Genomic DNA, 12,919 nt, shown 5'->3' on the forward strand with positions numbered 1-12,919 from the left:
AAGACTCCAATTTCTCATATAGATTTCTGATCAAGATAAGGTAAACTTTTTTTTTACGATATCCTTGAGGAATTTTGATCGAGAAGACATCCTTAAGTAAAGGATAGTGATCAAACTATATGTATTTTATGAGGAGGATGTCCATATTGTGCCTGCACTATTCTAAAACACATAAAAATTAAATGAAATTTTTAGAAATATCGATAAATATGAGAAACCAATGGCATTTTAAAATTTTAATGTTCATGAACTTATTGATTTTGCTAGTAATATCAGTGGTTTATTTGATCGATAATCTTTGATTTTTTTGTAAAAAATTGAGATAGAAGGTTAATATTAAGAAAAATGAGATTGATTCATATAAGGCAATATATATCTATGCAGTTGAATAAAGATGACAAACTCCCTCAAAACAAGAATGGAAACTGCGGAGCCTTTCAGAAATTTCTCTCCAAAGGAATTTTTGAAAAATCGCTTCTCCCCATTGGTTGTAACTTTTGTTGACCCAGATGCAGATAAGATTATTAAGAATGCAGGATTTTCATTTGTAGATCTTACTGCAGCAATTGGTGCACAGCTTCCAAATCCTATCAGAATTGTTCCTGCAGAAAGGGTGATGACCTGGCGTCAAGAAGACTTCCTAGCTAAAGTCGTTCAAGATACAACCGCATATGGCAAGTGTTTTACAGAGAAAGAGTTCGAAGACAAGGATGAAGTTAAGCTAGAGTTTTCACCAGATTACGGTGTTCTCAAAAATAAGATTTATTTCCCTTCATTTGAATCGGCATTCCCTCCATGGTACAAGCGCATGCTATTTAACTTGTGTGCATCCATTAGATATTCAGAATTCGAATTCTACGACTTACCACAAACGATATTATACGTGATTTCCCCAGGATTAGCTGCGATGTCTGCAGAAGAGCTTAGAAGGCTTATCAGCTTCCCAGAATGGATGAAAGAATTCTTAACAACAATTCCAATCGTTAAAGTTGTCGTTTATGATACCTTGATTAGTCGTGAAATTCCAAAAGAATTAACTTCAGGAAGAGGTTCCTTCGAAGAGGTCATTGGATTCCCATTCAGAACGAGAACAAATAAATCGCCAGATGGACCTGATATGATTACAGCTCGAAATCTTTTCAGATATGACGGACATATTTTAAATGATCCGAGATTCTGTAATAATTTGACAGATACGGACTTCGCAAACGCTAAATCTGCCGTCCAGAAGATTTATGAGAACGTAGAAAGGTACATAAAGCGTACAATTTCAGCAAGAATGTTCGAAATTGAAGAAAACAATAAATTCTCAAATTCTGTTAAGAATTTCTTCAAATCTAAGAACGCAGCACCAGAAAGAGTCACAAGAGTCCTTCAAATCCCTTGGAAGAAAATTATTTATTCTCAACTTGCAGCATTATTCTTTATTACAGGCAAATACGCAGATGCTCAAAAGAACTACGATCTCTTCATCAAAAATCTCGATAATCTTCCTGTTTTACGCGCAAATGCTCATTTTATGATTGCGCTTTCACATTTAGTTCTTCCTCTTCAAGGAACTCAACATTTCAAGCGAGATATATCCGAACTATTACATTACATCGGCTCTACAAACAACTTAAGATTAATTTTATATTTCCCCTTGATTTGTACCGAGATCCATGCTGCTCTTGGTGAAGAAGAGCTTGCTCTAACCCTCATCAAGAAGTCCTACGACATAATTCGTAAGCTTTGGCAAGGAACATCGCCAAATAAGATTCTTGTCTTAGCTCTGATCCACGAACGCTATGCCGGACTCACCAGGAACGACCACAAGTCATGGAGCCTCACATCCAACGCCTTAGCTCTTTATAAACAATGTAATCAGTTCGGACATGCGCTAAGATGTGCAATTTGGCTCATGAAAGTACTTCCGAAAGAGTCATGGCCACTTATGTACCAAACCGTTTGGCTCGACAAAACCGTTTCTCTATTCAATCTCGGTCAAGGCGCGAGATCTTTAGGGGAATGCAAGGAATTGCTTTCCCTCCGCAACCTTCAGCCATGGCTTCACGAGAAGACCATTTCCCAGTTCTTTGCTCCTTACAACGACCCTTCAATGTCAAAAAGTATCTTAAATATCCATATTAACCCATTAGTTGAGGTCAAAAAGCTCCGTATGATTGATCCCAGCACCCCAGAGTTCTTCGGTTTCGACACAACTACCTTCGACGACCTTGAAAAAGATGTCGATGACTGGCATATGGTCAGAATCGACCGTAGCTACACTAAATCGATCGACAATTGGGATATGGCTGTTCCTACCAAGTCGAAGAAGATGATTGGCATAGGCCAACAGGTGTATTTCGTAATTACATTGTATAATCGTTACAAATTCACCGTCCACCTCGACCATTCCGTTCTGGTTCCAGAGTACCAAGGCGACGCCACCGAAAACATCTTCGATATCGACGAAGTAAACAATAAAGATATCCGAGCTTATAATTCAAGCGACATCAAGTACGGATTCACTCCACACGCGGAGGGATCGTTCAAAATAGCCAAGTTCTCGAAGAATTACTGGGGATACGTTGAAACAGAGATCGAATGCGGTCCAATTACTTTCAACGTCATCCACGATTATCCAACAGTTAATTTAACCATCGAGGACTTACCAGAGAACGTCATCGCGTGGCAGTGCATCAAATTCAACGCTTGCGTCGAGAACAAAGGCAAAACACTCATAAAATACTTTTCAATTGCTTTTGATCACCCCCATTCAATTACTTATGAAGGGGGAACCGACCAAATAGGGGAATCCTCAGTAATTACGATAAATCAAGAGATCGAGCCCGGCCAAACCTGCAGAGTTCCATTGATTTTCAGAGCTACGAAACTGAATTTGAACGAATTCCATTTCATTGTCAGTATAATGAACCACAAATGCGCATTTGCACTTGCAAAAGTGAATGTTTCTCCTGCAGCGAAGATAGAAGCGACCGCCTTCAAGCGCCAGAACGATTCAGGTGGACACGCAATACAAATGACAATAACTCCTTTGATTGATGGATTTAAATTGTATGGTTTCATGTCAAAGAACGGAAAACTTGTCAAAACATTGGCGATCAACAAAGAACAGTTGAAAGCAAATGTTCCTGAATCAGTTGTCTGTTTCCCTGCAGATGAGTTGGACGAAGAAGTTGAAAAATGGAGAGTGGAAATGATGGGAAATTCTCCTTTGGCGGTTTTATTCAAAATCGGTGAAACAGAAAACTGCCTTTTAGCACAGAAAAACATCAACTTCAACTACATCAAGAAACCGTTCAGATTCATATTGGACTGCCACTCACACATGGAGAGGAAGAAGGGAGAGATAATGAAGGTGTTCGTGAGAGCAGAGAATTTGGAAAATGAAGTGATGATTAGTCCTCTTCCAATTGTTTACGTATGCAGGGATAGAGTTGGTCCTACTCCGTGCAGATTTGTTGGAGTCACAAAGGTTGTTTTGTCTAAGGAAAATAATTATTCGGCTGAGTTTAGCTGCGTGGCTTTCAAGTCCGGAATTTACAGGATTCCAGGAATCTCATTCTCTGGAATTAATAACCATGATTCTGGAACTGTAACTATACAACAGGATTTCAGAGTTACTATTATTTGATTTTTTATTTATTTATATATATAAAACTTAAAAATACTATTAATATATAAATCAATTAAAAAAGATTATGCAATTTTTTTCTTCTTCTTCGCTTTGAATGACAATGTCTATTTTAAGGGTGTTCTGCAGTTTAAAAATCAATATATCTTTATTTTGACAACAGAAATGCATAACAGACATATTAGGCATTATTTATTGTTACTTTTTCCCAACAAAAAATATTAAATTTTGACCTTAGAATATTGGGATAGAAAGCTTGTGTGCCAAAAAAATTGAGAGAATGTCAGAAAGTGGTAAGTGCACCTTAAAGGATATTTTTAAAGAATTACCAAGTTGCATCCTTATCTGTTATCTTAACAGTCGAGTTGGCAAAGTCATTTCACTTCTTCTGAAAAGCAATTACGACTTTGATTCTGAATAGTATTTAATATAACCATCTTGGTTAATAGCATTATGACAATATCATAACATATTAAAAGCTATTATATATAGAGTGAGAGTATAGTTGACATTTAAGAAAAGTTTATTCACTTACTTTCAGACATATATTTCAATTTTTTTTTGACAAATGAGTCACAAAACTTATATGTCTTGAGAATCTGATATATATATAATATTGGAAACTTGAGTCAAAATATATTATAAGTAAATATTTAGTCATAAGATTTGATTCCCTAAAGGAAGAAATGAATAGAATTGTTATCGTTTCTCACACGAGTTTTTCCTGTCTTATAAGGCTTACAAGCATTTTAGACCCAATATATTTAGATAACTTTTTACATCACCCCATGCAACTGAGAATGGAGTTTGTCCATTATTGTTCTTTGCATCTTTATTAGCTCCAACTGAGATAAGATATTTAACAACTTCAACACTAGAACCAGTGGATGCACAAATGAGTGGAGTATTTCCATTATTATTCTTTGCTTCAATATTACATCCAATAGAGATGAGATATTGAACAACTTCAAGTTTACCTTTAGGTGATGCCTCAATGAGTGGAGTGTTTCCATCTTTATTCTTTGCTTCAATATTACATCCAATAGAGACAAGATATTTAACAATACCAAGATCACCATAACTTGATGCACAAATTAATGGAGTGTCCCCATCTTCATTCTTTGCTTCCTTATCAGCTCCAACGGAGATAAGATATTTAACAACATCAAGTTTGCGATTTTTTGATGCTAAAATGAGTGGAGTATCTCCACTTTCATTCTTCGCTTCTTTATCAGCCCCGACAGAGATAAGATATTGAACAATGTCAAGACGACCATAAAATGATGCTTTATGAAGGGGAGTATTACCACGTTGATCGTTTATTTCTTTATCACAGCCGCATTCGATGAGTGATTTAACAAGTCCGAAATTTCCTCTTTCACTTGCAACATGAAGTACAGTTCTGCCTTCAGCTATTGTCTTTTTCCAAATGTCTTCATCGCAAGCCTTTCCAATCATCTCAAGCTTTTCATCAAAGAATTTGTAAACATCATCAAAATCATCGGAAAGTTGTAATTTCGATTAACTCGAGGGATTGGAACTATCGGCATTTGTGGTTGATTTTGGATTTGTCCTTGATTCAAAAAATCGATAATTCCATCAAAAATATGGAATTTCATATATTTTTTGACAGAATTAAGAACTGAAACAACTTCCTCCAAGTTTTGGACAGTAACACTTGCTTTTCGTGTACTCATATATAATTTTCTTGCATTAATAGTTGAATGGGACTGCTTGAGAAGGTCACAGTACTCATTAGCTGTCAAATGTGAATATTTCATTATTGTTTTGATATCTCCTATATCGTATGAATCAAAAAAGTTTCCTTTTTTAATATAATCACTGATATGAGCACCAATTTGTTCGAAATCCAGAGTCATGACTGATTTCGCTTTTCACGATACCGTAACTTTACAACAGATCCAAAATATTTTTAAAATCGAAATTTACACTTGAAATAATCTCATTGTCAAATTTACTCTGGAAACATATCAATGAAATTTCCTTTCAATATATATTTTAATAATCAATCATATAAATTAGGAGTTGTCGACTATGAAACGCATACATATATTTACTGTACTTTGCATACTTCAATACCACATAGGAAGTACCCAATATTAGAATAAAACCATATTATTAACTCATATTTTGGGTGCAATTTAATAAGAAAGAAATGTACTGAGATATTAAGTCATAGATGCATTCTTAAACATTTCAGTCTCACTCTAAGTAGGAGAAATTCTGTAAGAACAAAATCAATTTCAGAACTAGTTAATAATTTCATAAAAATATAGAATTTCATTCAAACAGAAGCATTTTTACTAATCCTTGATATAATTGCATGGTAAAAAAGCGCATAATGATATAATTTTTAGTGATAGAGAAATTTTAAAGAATAAACTTAAACAAATGTTAATATCCAACCTTCTTCCGCTCCAATATATTGAATAACACGTAAAATTGTTGTAATTGTGATTGCAATTATTGACATTTTTCTTTTTCCGTATTTTTCGAAGATATCAATCTCTTTTGGTGCAGAAGTCATAAAGTCGATAAGCCACATTCCTGTATTGCTGAACATCCACGTTGTAAAGTTAAATGGATCGTGTTTTTTCTGAATTTTCATATTTTTATCAAACATAGTATTGAAAGGAAGAGTAGCCGCAACAGCCCAGTTGAAGATGCAGAAAATGGAGCCTCCGTACAAAACTCCAAGTCCGTAGCAAATTCCGATGAATGTTCCGACGCAAACTTGTAAGATAGAGTGGAACCCACGAAATACACGTGAAAATGCGACTGAAAGGATCAAAAATATTGAAATGTATGGATTAAATTTGAAATAAGCAACTGCAAAGCAAGCAGCTGTTAAAGCGTCACCTGATGGCATTCCATATGATGGTCCGATTGTCTTATCTGTACCTGGAATGCCACATGGTCTCTTTTGTTTGAATAACATGTATAGACCAAGAATTGTACAAAGAGGAACTACGAGTAAGTTATGGACCTTTTCGAAAATATATCTTAATTCGTCAATTTCTTCGAAATCCATGAAATATAATGCAATTTGAATAAGTTCGCAGTATAAACCAATGAAAATGATATTGATAAAGCCACCTACACCTTCAGCACAGTGTATGATGAAATCTGGCACATACTGACGCCAGCATCTGTTATACCATGCATGGCCAAGTACATCGCAATATTCAGTCGTCATTAATTATGTCTTTAAATTACAATGCAAATATGATCATGTAGGTCAATATAATATGGTTCATAAGCTGCTCATGTGTAAAATAAAGGAAAAATTATATTTTCCAAGAAAATTATCATTAAAAATAAATATTTCTTAAATAACATGCGTACATAGACTATGCTTTTTCGTTATATAATACAAAATTTAATTTAAACTTTAATATTTACAAACAAAAAAATTAATCTTCAACTAATCCATAATCTATTGGGCCACCAATTTCTATTAGCTCGCTAGGATATCTCCATTCTACAGAAGATGTATTTAGATTGTATAAAACGTATTGACCACTCTTTGATACGCAAATTAGTACAAATGTAACATCTTGGTATCCTTTTACAATGAAACGTGTTCCTTGGTCAGGAACATCTTCGTCTTTGATATAATTTGGTGGATAATTATGTGAAGGAAAAGAAAATGGACTTTTCCTTATAGGAGAGCTTTGAGAGCTCCTATCGTATGCACTCAATGGCTTTTCTTTTGGTCTAGATTGACTCAATGCTGATACAAAGAAACTTCGAGGATTTTGAGCATTAATACTCACAGCATGTTCTCTTTTTGTAGGTTTTAGTGGCTCAATAACTTGCATTTTATTCTTTTTTTCAGGTTCGGCAGGTTTTGCATTGACTAATACTGGATTTGGATGACCTAGTTTAGTTTGAGTTTCTTCTTTGTCATGTGATGCCGTTGTTGATGGTTTTGATGAATCTTTTTTTACTAATGTGGCTAATTTACTGAGGAAATCTTCTTTTTGTTTCTTCGTTTTATAAAAATGATTAAAAAAACCAATCAAAAATCAAACAATCTTGTATCTATATATACATTACATTAGCTTTTTTAAATGATTTTTGAATTGTTTTTTTGGTAATTTTTTTTATATGGCTTCTTCGAAAGAACAAGAAGAATACGAAGTAGAAAAAATCTTGAATTATGGATATATTGATGGCGTACTATCATATCATGTGAAATGGGTCGGCTATGATGATCCTAAAGACATGACTTGGGAACCATATCATCATCTTTCTACTTGCAAGTCACTTGTTAAGGAATACTTTAAATCTCTTGGAATAAAGAAGCCTCCTGAGAAAGAACCAAAGCCAACTGAAGCAAAACCACATAAACCTCCGATTCATAGAGAAAAACATGAAAAAACAGAAGTCAAAGAAATAAAGCAAACCCAAGAAAAGGTTCCAGTTAAAAGAGAACTAATTCCTTTGCAAAATTATTTAGCACAAAAATTACCAGATTTTAAATGCCCAAATACAAAGGATACAACATGGTTTCCAAAGCAAAATCCAAAAACTATTGATTCACAGTACACATATTTCCCAATTTTCACAAATAAAAATTCTCAATCATTTGATCTTCAAGGAAAACAAATATCACGAAATACAGCAATTTTACTCTTCCCATCAATGTTTACCGATTCAAATTGAAGATATTTAATATTATAATGAAAAGTAACAAATAATTACATGTTTAATATATGATTGCATGTAACTCTTACTAGTAGTAATTTTTTATACTGATTTGGTCAATGAAAACAAAAAAATCCAAAAATAATATTTCATTCGAAAGAAAAGAAAGACAAGCTTCAGAAATTCGAATACCACAAAGTTCATATCATAAACTTTGGATTAAAACCAAATCAGAAAAAAATTATTTGAAAATTTTGTTTAATTTTTATATTTTGTTGTTTTGTTTAGTAAAAATATAAATAATAAGTAGTATACTCTATACATTTATTCAGATTTTGGCTTAATTTCATCCAAATCTTTCTTATCTTCACAATTTTTATTTTGAACAGGTTTCTTATTATCAGATTTGTCTTCTTCAGACTTATCTTGGTCTATTTTACCTTCTTCTGATTTTTTATCAGAATCAGTTTTATTTTTTTCTTCTTTTTGTTCGGAGGATTTCGGTTCTTGTGTCTTTTTATCGTCTGGCTTCTTTTGGTCTGACTTTTGGGAAGATTTCGAATTATCCGGTTTTGATGACGAAGAAGGTTCGATTCTTGTGTGGTCATACATTCCACAGATGAATAAGAACACAAATATGACGACAACAAGTCCGAAAATGATAGGAAGTGGAATAACAATTTGAATCCAAGTCAAAACGAGTTTTCCATTGGAAATTTCGATTCCAGAGAATACTGAAAGTATTTGGTCAACTATGTTTGATACAGGATCGTCTTTAATGACCTCTCCTTCGTCTTTTAATCCATCATTTCTGTAAAGTCTTGAACAAACGGAAAGTAAGTCATCAGGGCTATTGATATCGATAGTCATGAATTTATTTCCATCAATAGCTACCCATCCGTTCTTAATTCCAAGAGATTTGGAAAATGATGGTCGTAATAGCGCTGTATTGAAAGGTCCGTCGTAAATAGTATCGATATATGTTGTATTGGGTATTTCTGTTGATGCGACGCACCAAGGATTGCAAATTTGTTTGTAATTAGCTCTATTAATCTCTGGGAACACAGGAGTGCAGTATTCTTCGATATCGTCAAGCAGATGTCTTCCACTTGTCTGTATTTGTATTGGTTGTGTTCGATGGCCGCGGAAAATCAAGACACATGGAGATTTTCGAATTCCATAATGAGTCTTGATTTCTTCGGTTTCGGCGATTGAAGCGAATGTAGCGTATGAATTTATTTGTGATGCTGCGTATCTTAAATGAACAGAAACTCCAGAATTTGAAGTTATTTCTAAAACGTGAGTTTTTGTGGAATCTAGCTCAAGCCAGTTATCAAGTTGAGTTTTTCCATGGAGCTTCTTAACGGAGGACTTCCAAAACTTGAAAATATGCTCAATTGCTTGTTCATTTGATCTAAATGTAGTTGCGATCTTCTTTCCTTGTACCGTACCGTTAACGTATCGAATTGAATAATATGCTGGCAAAGTCTTGACTCCAAGAGCTTCGACCATCGAAGGAGAAGCAGATGCATCCAACTTTCCGACTTTTACGTATTGTTTGATATCTTTAGCGAATTCATCAAAGATTTGTGATTGAGCTGGACACTCTGGACAATCGAAATGTTGTGTAACAAGTACTATCCATTCGCTTCCATCTCTAGCTAAAGATGGGAAGATATGTTGATTGATCATTGGTATAGGTTCGTTTCTTGTATATCCTGTATCTTCTCTTTGATTAGTTTTTTCTTTGATGCGACCATCGCGATCAAATTGCATTTTCTTTTCTTGATCTGATAATATTTCGTATGCGTCTGTAACCTTGATGAACATATGATAAGAATCCTCATCCTTATGCCTGTCTGGATGGCAACTAAAAACTAATTTTCTGTAAGCTTTTTTAATCTCATCCATGGATGCGAGTTTCGAAACTCCTAAGATCTTATATGGATCTTCGTTAGGAAGAAGCTTTGCTGAGATAAAAGAAAAGAAGAGAAATTGAAACATTGTAAATTAAAATTTCTGACATGTAAAAAATATCACTTTACATAGTAATTTTTCCATAAAAAAGTCAGATTTCTGACATGTAAACACATTACTTTACATAAGAAAGCGAGGCAAAATTTCTGACTAATTCACCATGGGCTTCAATTTGCCATATAAATTTTCCACATTTTTTTTTCAAGCAGAAGAAAAGAATGTCAGAAGGAGATGTATCAGCTATAGTTTACATAGATGAGGACTCGACAAAACTTACATTATCGAGCTATAAGATAACATTTGTAAAAATTTTTAACCAGGCTTGCCAAGCATTGAATTTGCAATCAGACGATGTGAATGCCAATATTACAAATTATAAAATAGAAATCTACCAAAACGAGGATGAATTCCAAGAAGATCATAGTTTGAATAATAATTGCGATTATAATCAAGAAATCAATACAATCTTCCAGTCTAATGATACCTTTAAATCCCCAGTTATCAAATTTACAAGTTCCAATGCAGCTGCTTAAGCTAAACTTATGATTATTTAAAAGTTTCAAGTTTTTTTTTTAATATTTTTTTTTGTTTACCTATTAATATCATTATTTACTTACGATTTTTTCCCCTCTATTTCTATAATTTTCCATATCATTTAATGAGCGATTCTCTTTTGTTTCCGAATTTCAGAAAAAATATGGTTGGAAAATGTAATTTACGCAAAAAAATATAAACGCATTTTGTACATTGTTTATTAAATATACAAAAATTTATTTTGGAGGAGCGAAAGAAGTTCCAAATAATCTGAATTTCTCGAAAACTGCCTTTGGATCAGCTTTGTATTGTTCAGCGAATAACCAGTTCTCCTCTGCATCAAATTTTGCACTCAAAGCTTCACCTTTCCAGCAAGAAGTAATTGGATCTTCTGGGAAGTACATTCTTGGCTTAGCGTTTAATGGGTTAAGCTCAGTAAGTTCATTTAATAATCTTTCTTTGAGTCCTTTGAGCTTTGAAGTTCCTCCAGTCAAAATAATATTCTTCCATAATTCTCCTCTTGCTGGAAGATCAGAAGCTTCAATGGACTTGGCAATAATTTCCGCGGCGCTAAGAGATTCAATAAACTGGGATATTTCTGGATCGGCCGTTGGATTATCTGGATCAGAAGCGGATTGTTCATTAAGAGCTGGTCGGAACAAAGTTTCGCCGCATGTTAAATTAAACATGAGATCCTCATTATCTTCAATTGATGCCATTTTGCTTCGGAGATTTGGTAATGGAACTTCTGCGTTTGTTTCCTTCATTTCCCTGACTTTTTTAAGATCTTCACCGGTACTAATTTGGTCCATATCAAGAGTGAGACGCGCTGTAAATAAATCTAATGAATGGCCAGCAAGATATGATCTTTTAATTGCTTGAGGAATAACGTAGTCATCGACTAATGGGATGCATTGCATTACATCGTGACCAATATCAAGACATATGCATGTATTAATAGCATATGAAATAGCTGTGAAATAGGCTTGTGGCTTAATCGAAATTGCCTGAGCTTCGAGTAAATCGAAGCAAAAGTCTGAAAGGTATTTAATGTGTTCTAACGATGAAAATGGTGTTTCCGTTAAAACAACACGTAATTCATCTGGTTCATTCTCGCCAAGTAGTTTATCGAAAACTGAGCCGATAATGAATGCGATTCTTTCTTTACAAGCTATTTCACCGTTTGCAATTGCCTTTTTGAGTTTTTTATCCGCAGGCAATGGCATATTTATTGGAAAGTTTATATTGTCTTCAGGAAAATCGGAAGGAATAATAAAATCCGGTTTTTCTGATGTAGAAAGACCTGCCTTTATTGTGTCACTGCCAAAATCGAATACAAGAGTGGCTTTTCCCATTGTTAAGTAAATCTGACACTTTTTACGTAAAAGACTAGATTTATTCAACAAATTTGATTTGAAAATGAATATGGATTGGTAATTGTGAAAACTTTATTTCAACGGACTAAAATTTGAGACCATTGTCACTTTTTAAATTGGAATGTCAAAAATTGATATAAAAATGAGACCGCCCAGAATATGTCATATCCTTCCGCTACTGTTTTTGAAAAGTTATCATCCTATGCATTCATTCGTTAAATGTATATAAATCTTGGATCTTGAACCCATATAAGTTGTTTTGTTGGCAGATTAGATAAATTAGAAAATTCAATAGTTTAAAAACAAAAATCTGAAAGGTTTTTAATTATAATCTTGATATAATTTTGATTGTGATATAAATCTAGAGGTCCTGCTATTATCATTCATATTTTTGTTCAAATCCATTATACGATTTAAAACATATTGAACTGAAACTGATAATTTTTGAAAATACAGAATGAAATAAACAATTTGATTGATTATTTAACAGTAGTAAAAAAAAAAAAAAAAAAAAAAAAAAAAAAAAAAGGGAGTGGGGCCTCCAGGCACTTCGTGCCCTCTAGCCCCTAAGATGTTTTAGTATAAAATGCAGTTTATATAAAATGAGGTTTTTTTGGGTGAAGGGGGCTTCCCAGGCACTTCGTGCCTTCTAGCCCTAAAAATTTTTGAAAGTCGTTGCTGTTGACTTTTCGGTAAAAAAATAGTATAACTATGTCCGGACAAG

At 33.8% G+C, this 12,919-nt stretch overlaps 8 protein-coding genes across 8 annotated transcripts, besides 1 other annotated feature; 3 read left to right on the forward strand and 5 right to left on the reverse strand.

Moving 5' to 3' along the window:
- Positions 1–413: 413 nt before the first annotated feature.
- TVAGG3_0995920 (transport protein TRAPP family) lies at positions 414–3,669 on the forward strand (the record flags this gene model as incomplete). The annotated part of the gene is made up of 1 exon (XM_001580024.2): positions 419–3,637. The coding sequence occupies one exon, from the start codon at positions 419–421 to the stop codon at positions 3,635–3,637; it is 3,219 nt and encodes a 1,072-aa protein (XP_001580074.1).
- Positions 3,670–3,910: 241 nt separating this feature from the next.
- Positions 3,911–3,941: a mobile genetic element.
- Positions 3,942–4,296: 355 nt separating this feature from the next.
- On the reverse strand, positions 4,297–5,535 carry TVAGG3_0995940 (ankyrin repeat protein family; the record flags this gene model as incomplete). Its single annotated transcript, XM_001580025.1, has 1 exon — positions 4,376–5,095. One exon carries the CDS (start codon positions 5,093–5,095, stop codon positions 4,376–4,378), a length of 720 nt encoding a protein of 239 aa, XP_001580075.1.
- Positions 5,536–6,041: 506 nt separating this feature from the next.
- Positions 6,042–6,854, reverse strand: TVAGG3_0995950 (PAP2 superfamily; the record flags this gene model as incomplete). The annotated part of the gene is made up of 1 exon (XM_001580026.1): positions 6,042–6,854. One exon carries the CDS (start codon positions 6,852–6,854, stop codon positions 6,042–6,044), a length of 813 nt encoding a protein of 270 aa, XP_001580076.1.
- A 217-nt stretch (positions 6,855–7,071) lies between these two features.
- TVAGG3_0995960 (uncharacterized protein) lies at positions 7,072–7,479 on the reverse strand (the record flags this gene model as incomplete). The annotated part of the gene is made up of 1 exon (XM_001580027.1): positions 7,072–7,479. The coding sequence occupies one exon, from the start codon at positions 7,477–7,479 to the stop codon at positions 7,072–7,074; it is 408 nt and encodes a 135-aa protein (XP_001580077.1).
- A 283-nt stretch (positions 7,480–7,762) lies between these two features.
- On the forward strand, positions 7,763–8,614 carry TVAGG3_0995970 (chromo shadow domain-containing protein; the record flags this gene model as incomplete). The annotated part of the gene is made up of 1 exon (XM_001580028.1): positions 7,769–8,326. One exon carries the CDS (start codon positions 7,769–7,771, stop codon positions 8,324–8,326), a length of 558 nt encoding a protein of 185 aa, XP_001580078.1.
- An 18-nt stretch (positions 8,615–8,632) lies between these two features.
- Positions 8,633–10,312, reverse strand: TVAGG3_0995980 (protein folding; the record flags this gene model as incomplete). Its single annotated transcript, XM_001580029.1, has 1 exon — positions 8,633–10,312. The coding sequence occupies one exon, from the start codon at positions 10,310–10,312 to the stop codon at positions 8,633–8,635; it is 1,680 nt and encodes a 559-aa protein (XP_001580079.1).
- A 168-nt stretch (positions 10,313–10,480) lies between these two features.
- Positions 10,481–10,861, forward strand: TVAGG3_0995990 (uncharacterized protein; the record flags this gene model as incomplete). Its single annotated transcript, XM_001580030.2, has 1 exon — positions 10,504–10,818. The coding sequence occupies one exon, from the start codon at positions 10,504–10,506 to the stop codon at positions 10,816–10,818; it is 315 nt and encodes a 104-aa protein (XP_001580080.1).
- Positions 10,862–10,988: 127 nt separating this feature from the next.
- Positions 10,989–12,334, reverse strand: TVAGG3_0996000 (ATP binding; the record flags this gene model as incomplete). The annotated part of the gene is made up of 1 exon (XM_001580031.2): positions 11,056–12,174. One exon carries the CDS (start codon positions 12,172–12,174, stop codon positions 11,056–11,058), a length of 1,119 nt encoding a protein of 372 aa, XP_001580081.1.
- Positions 12,335–12,919: the final 585 nt, after the last annotated feature.

Source organism: Trichomonas vaginalis, chromosome I (assembly GCF_026262505.1).
Source record: "Trichomonas vaginalis G3 chromosome I, whole genome shotgun sequence".
NCBI lineage: Eukaryota > Parabasalia > Trichomonadida > Trichomonadidae > Trichomonas > Trichomonas vaginalis.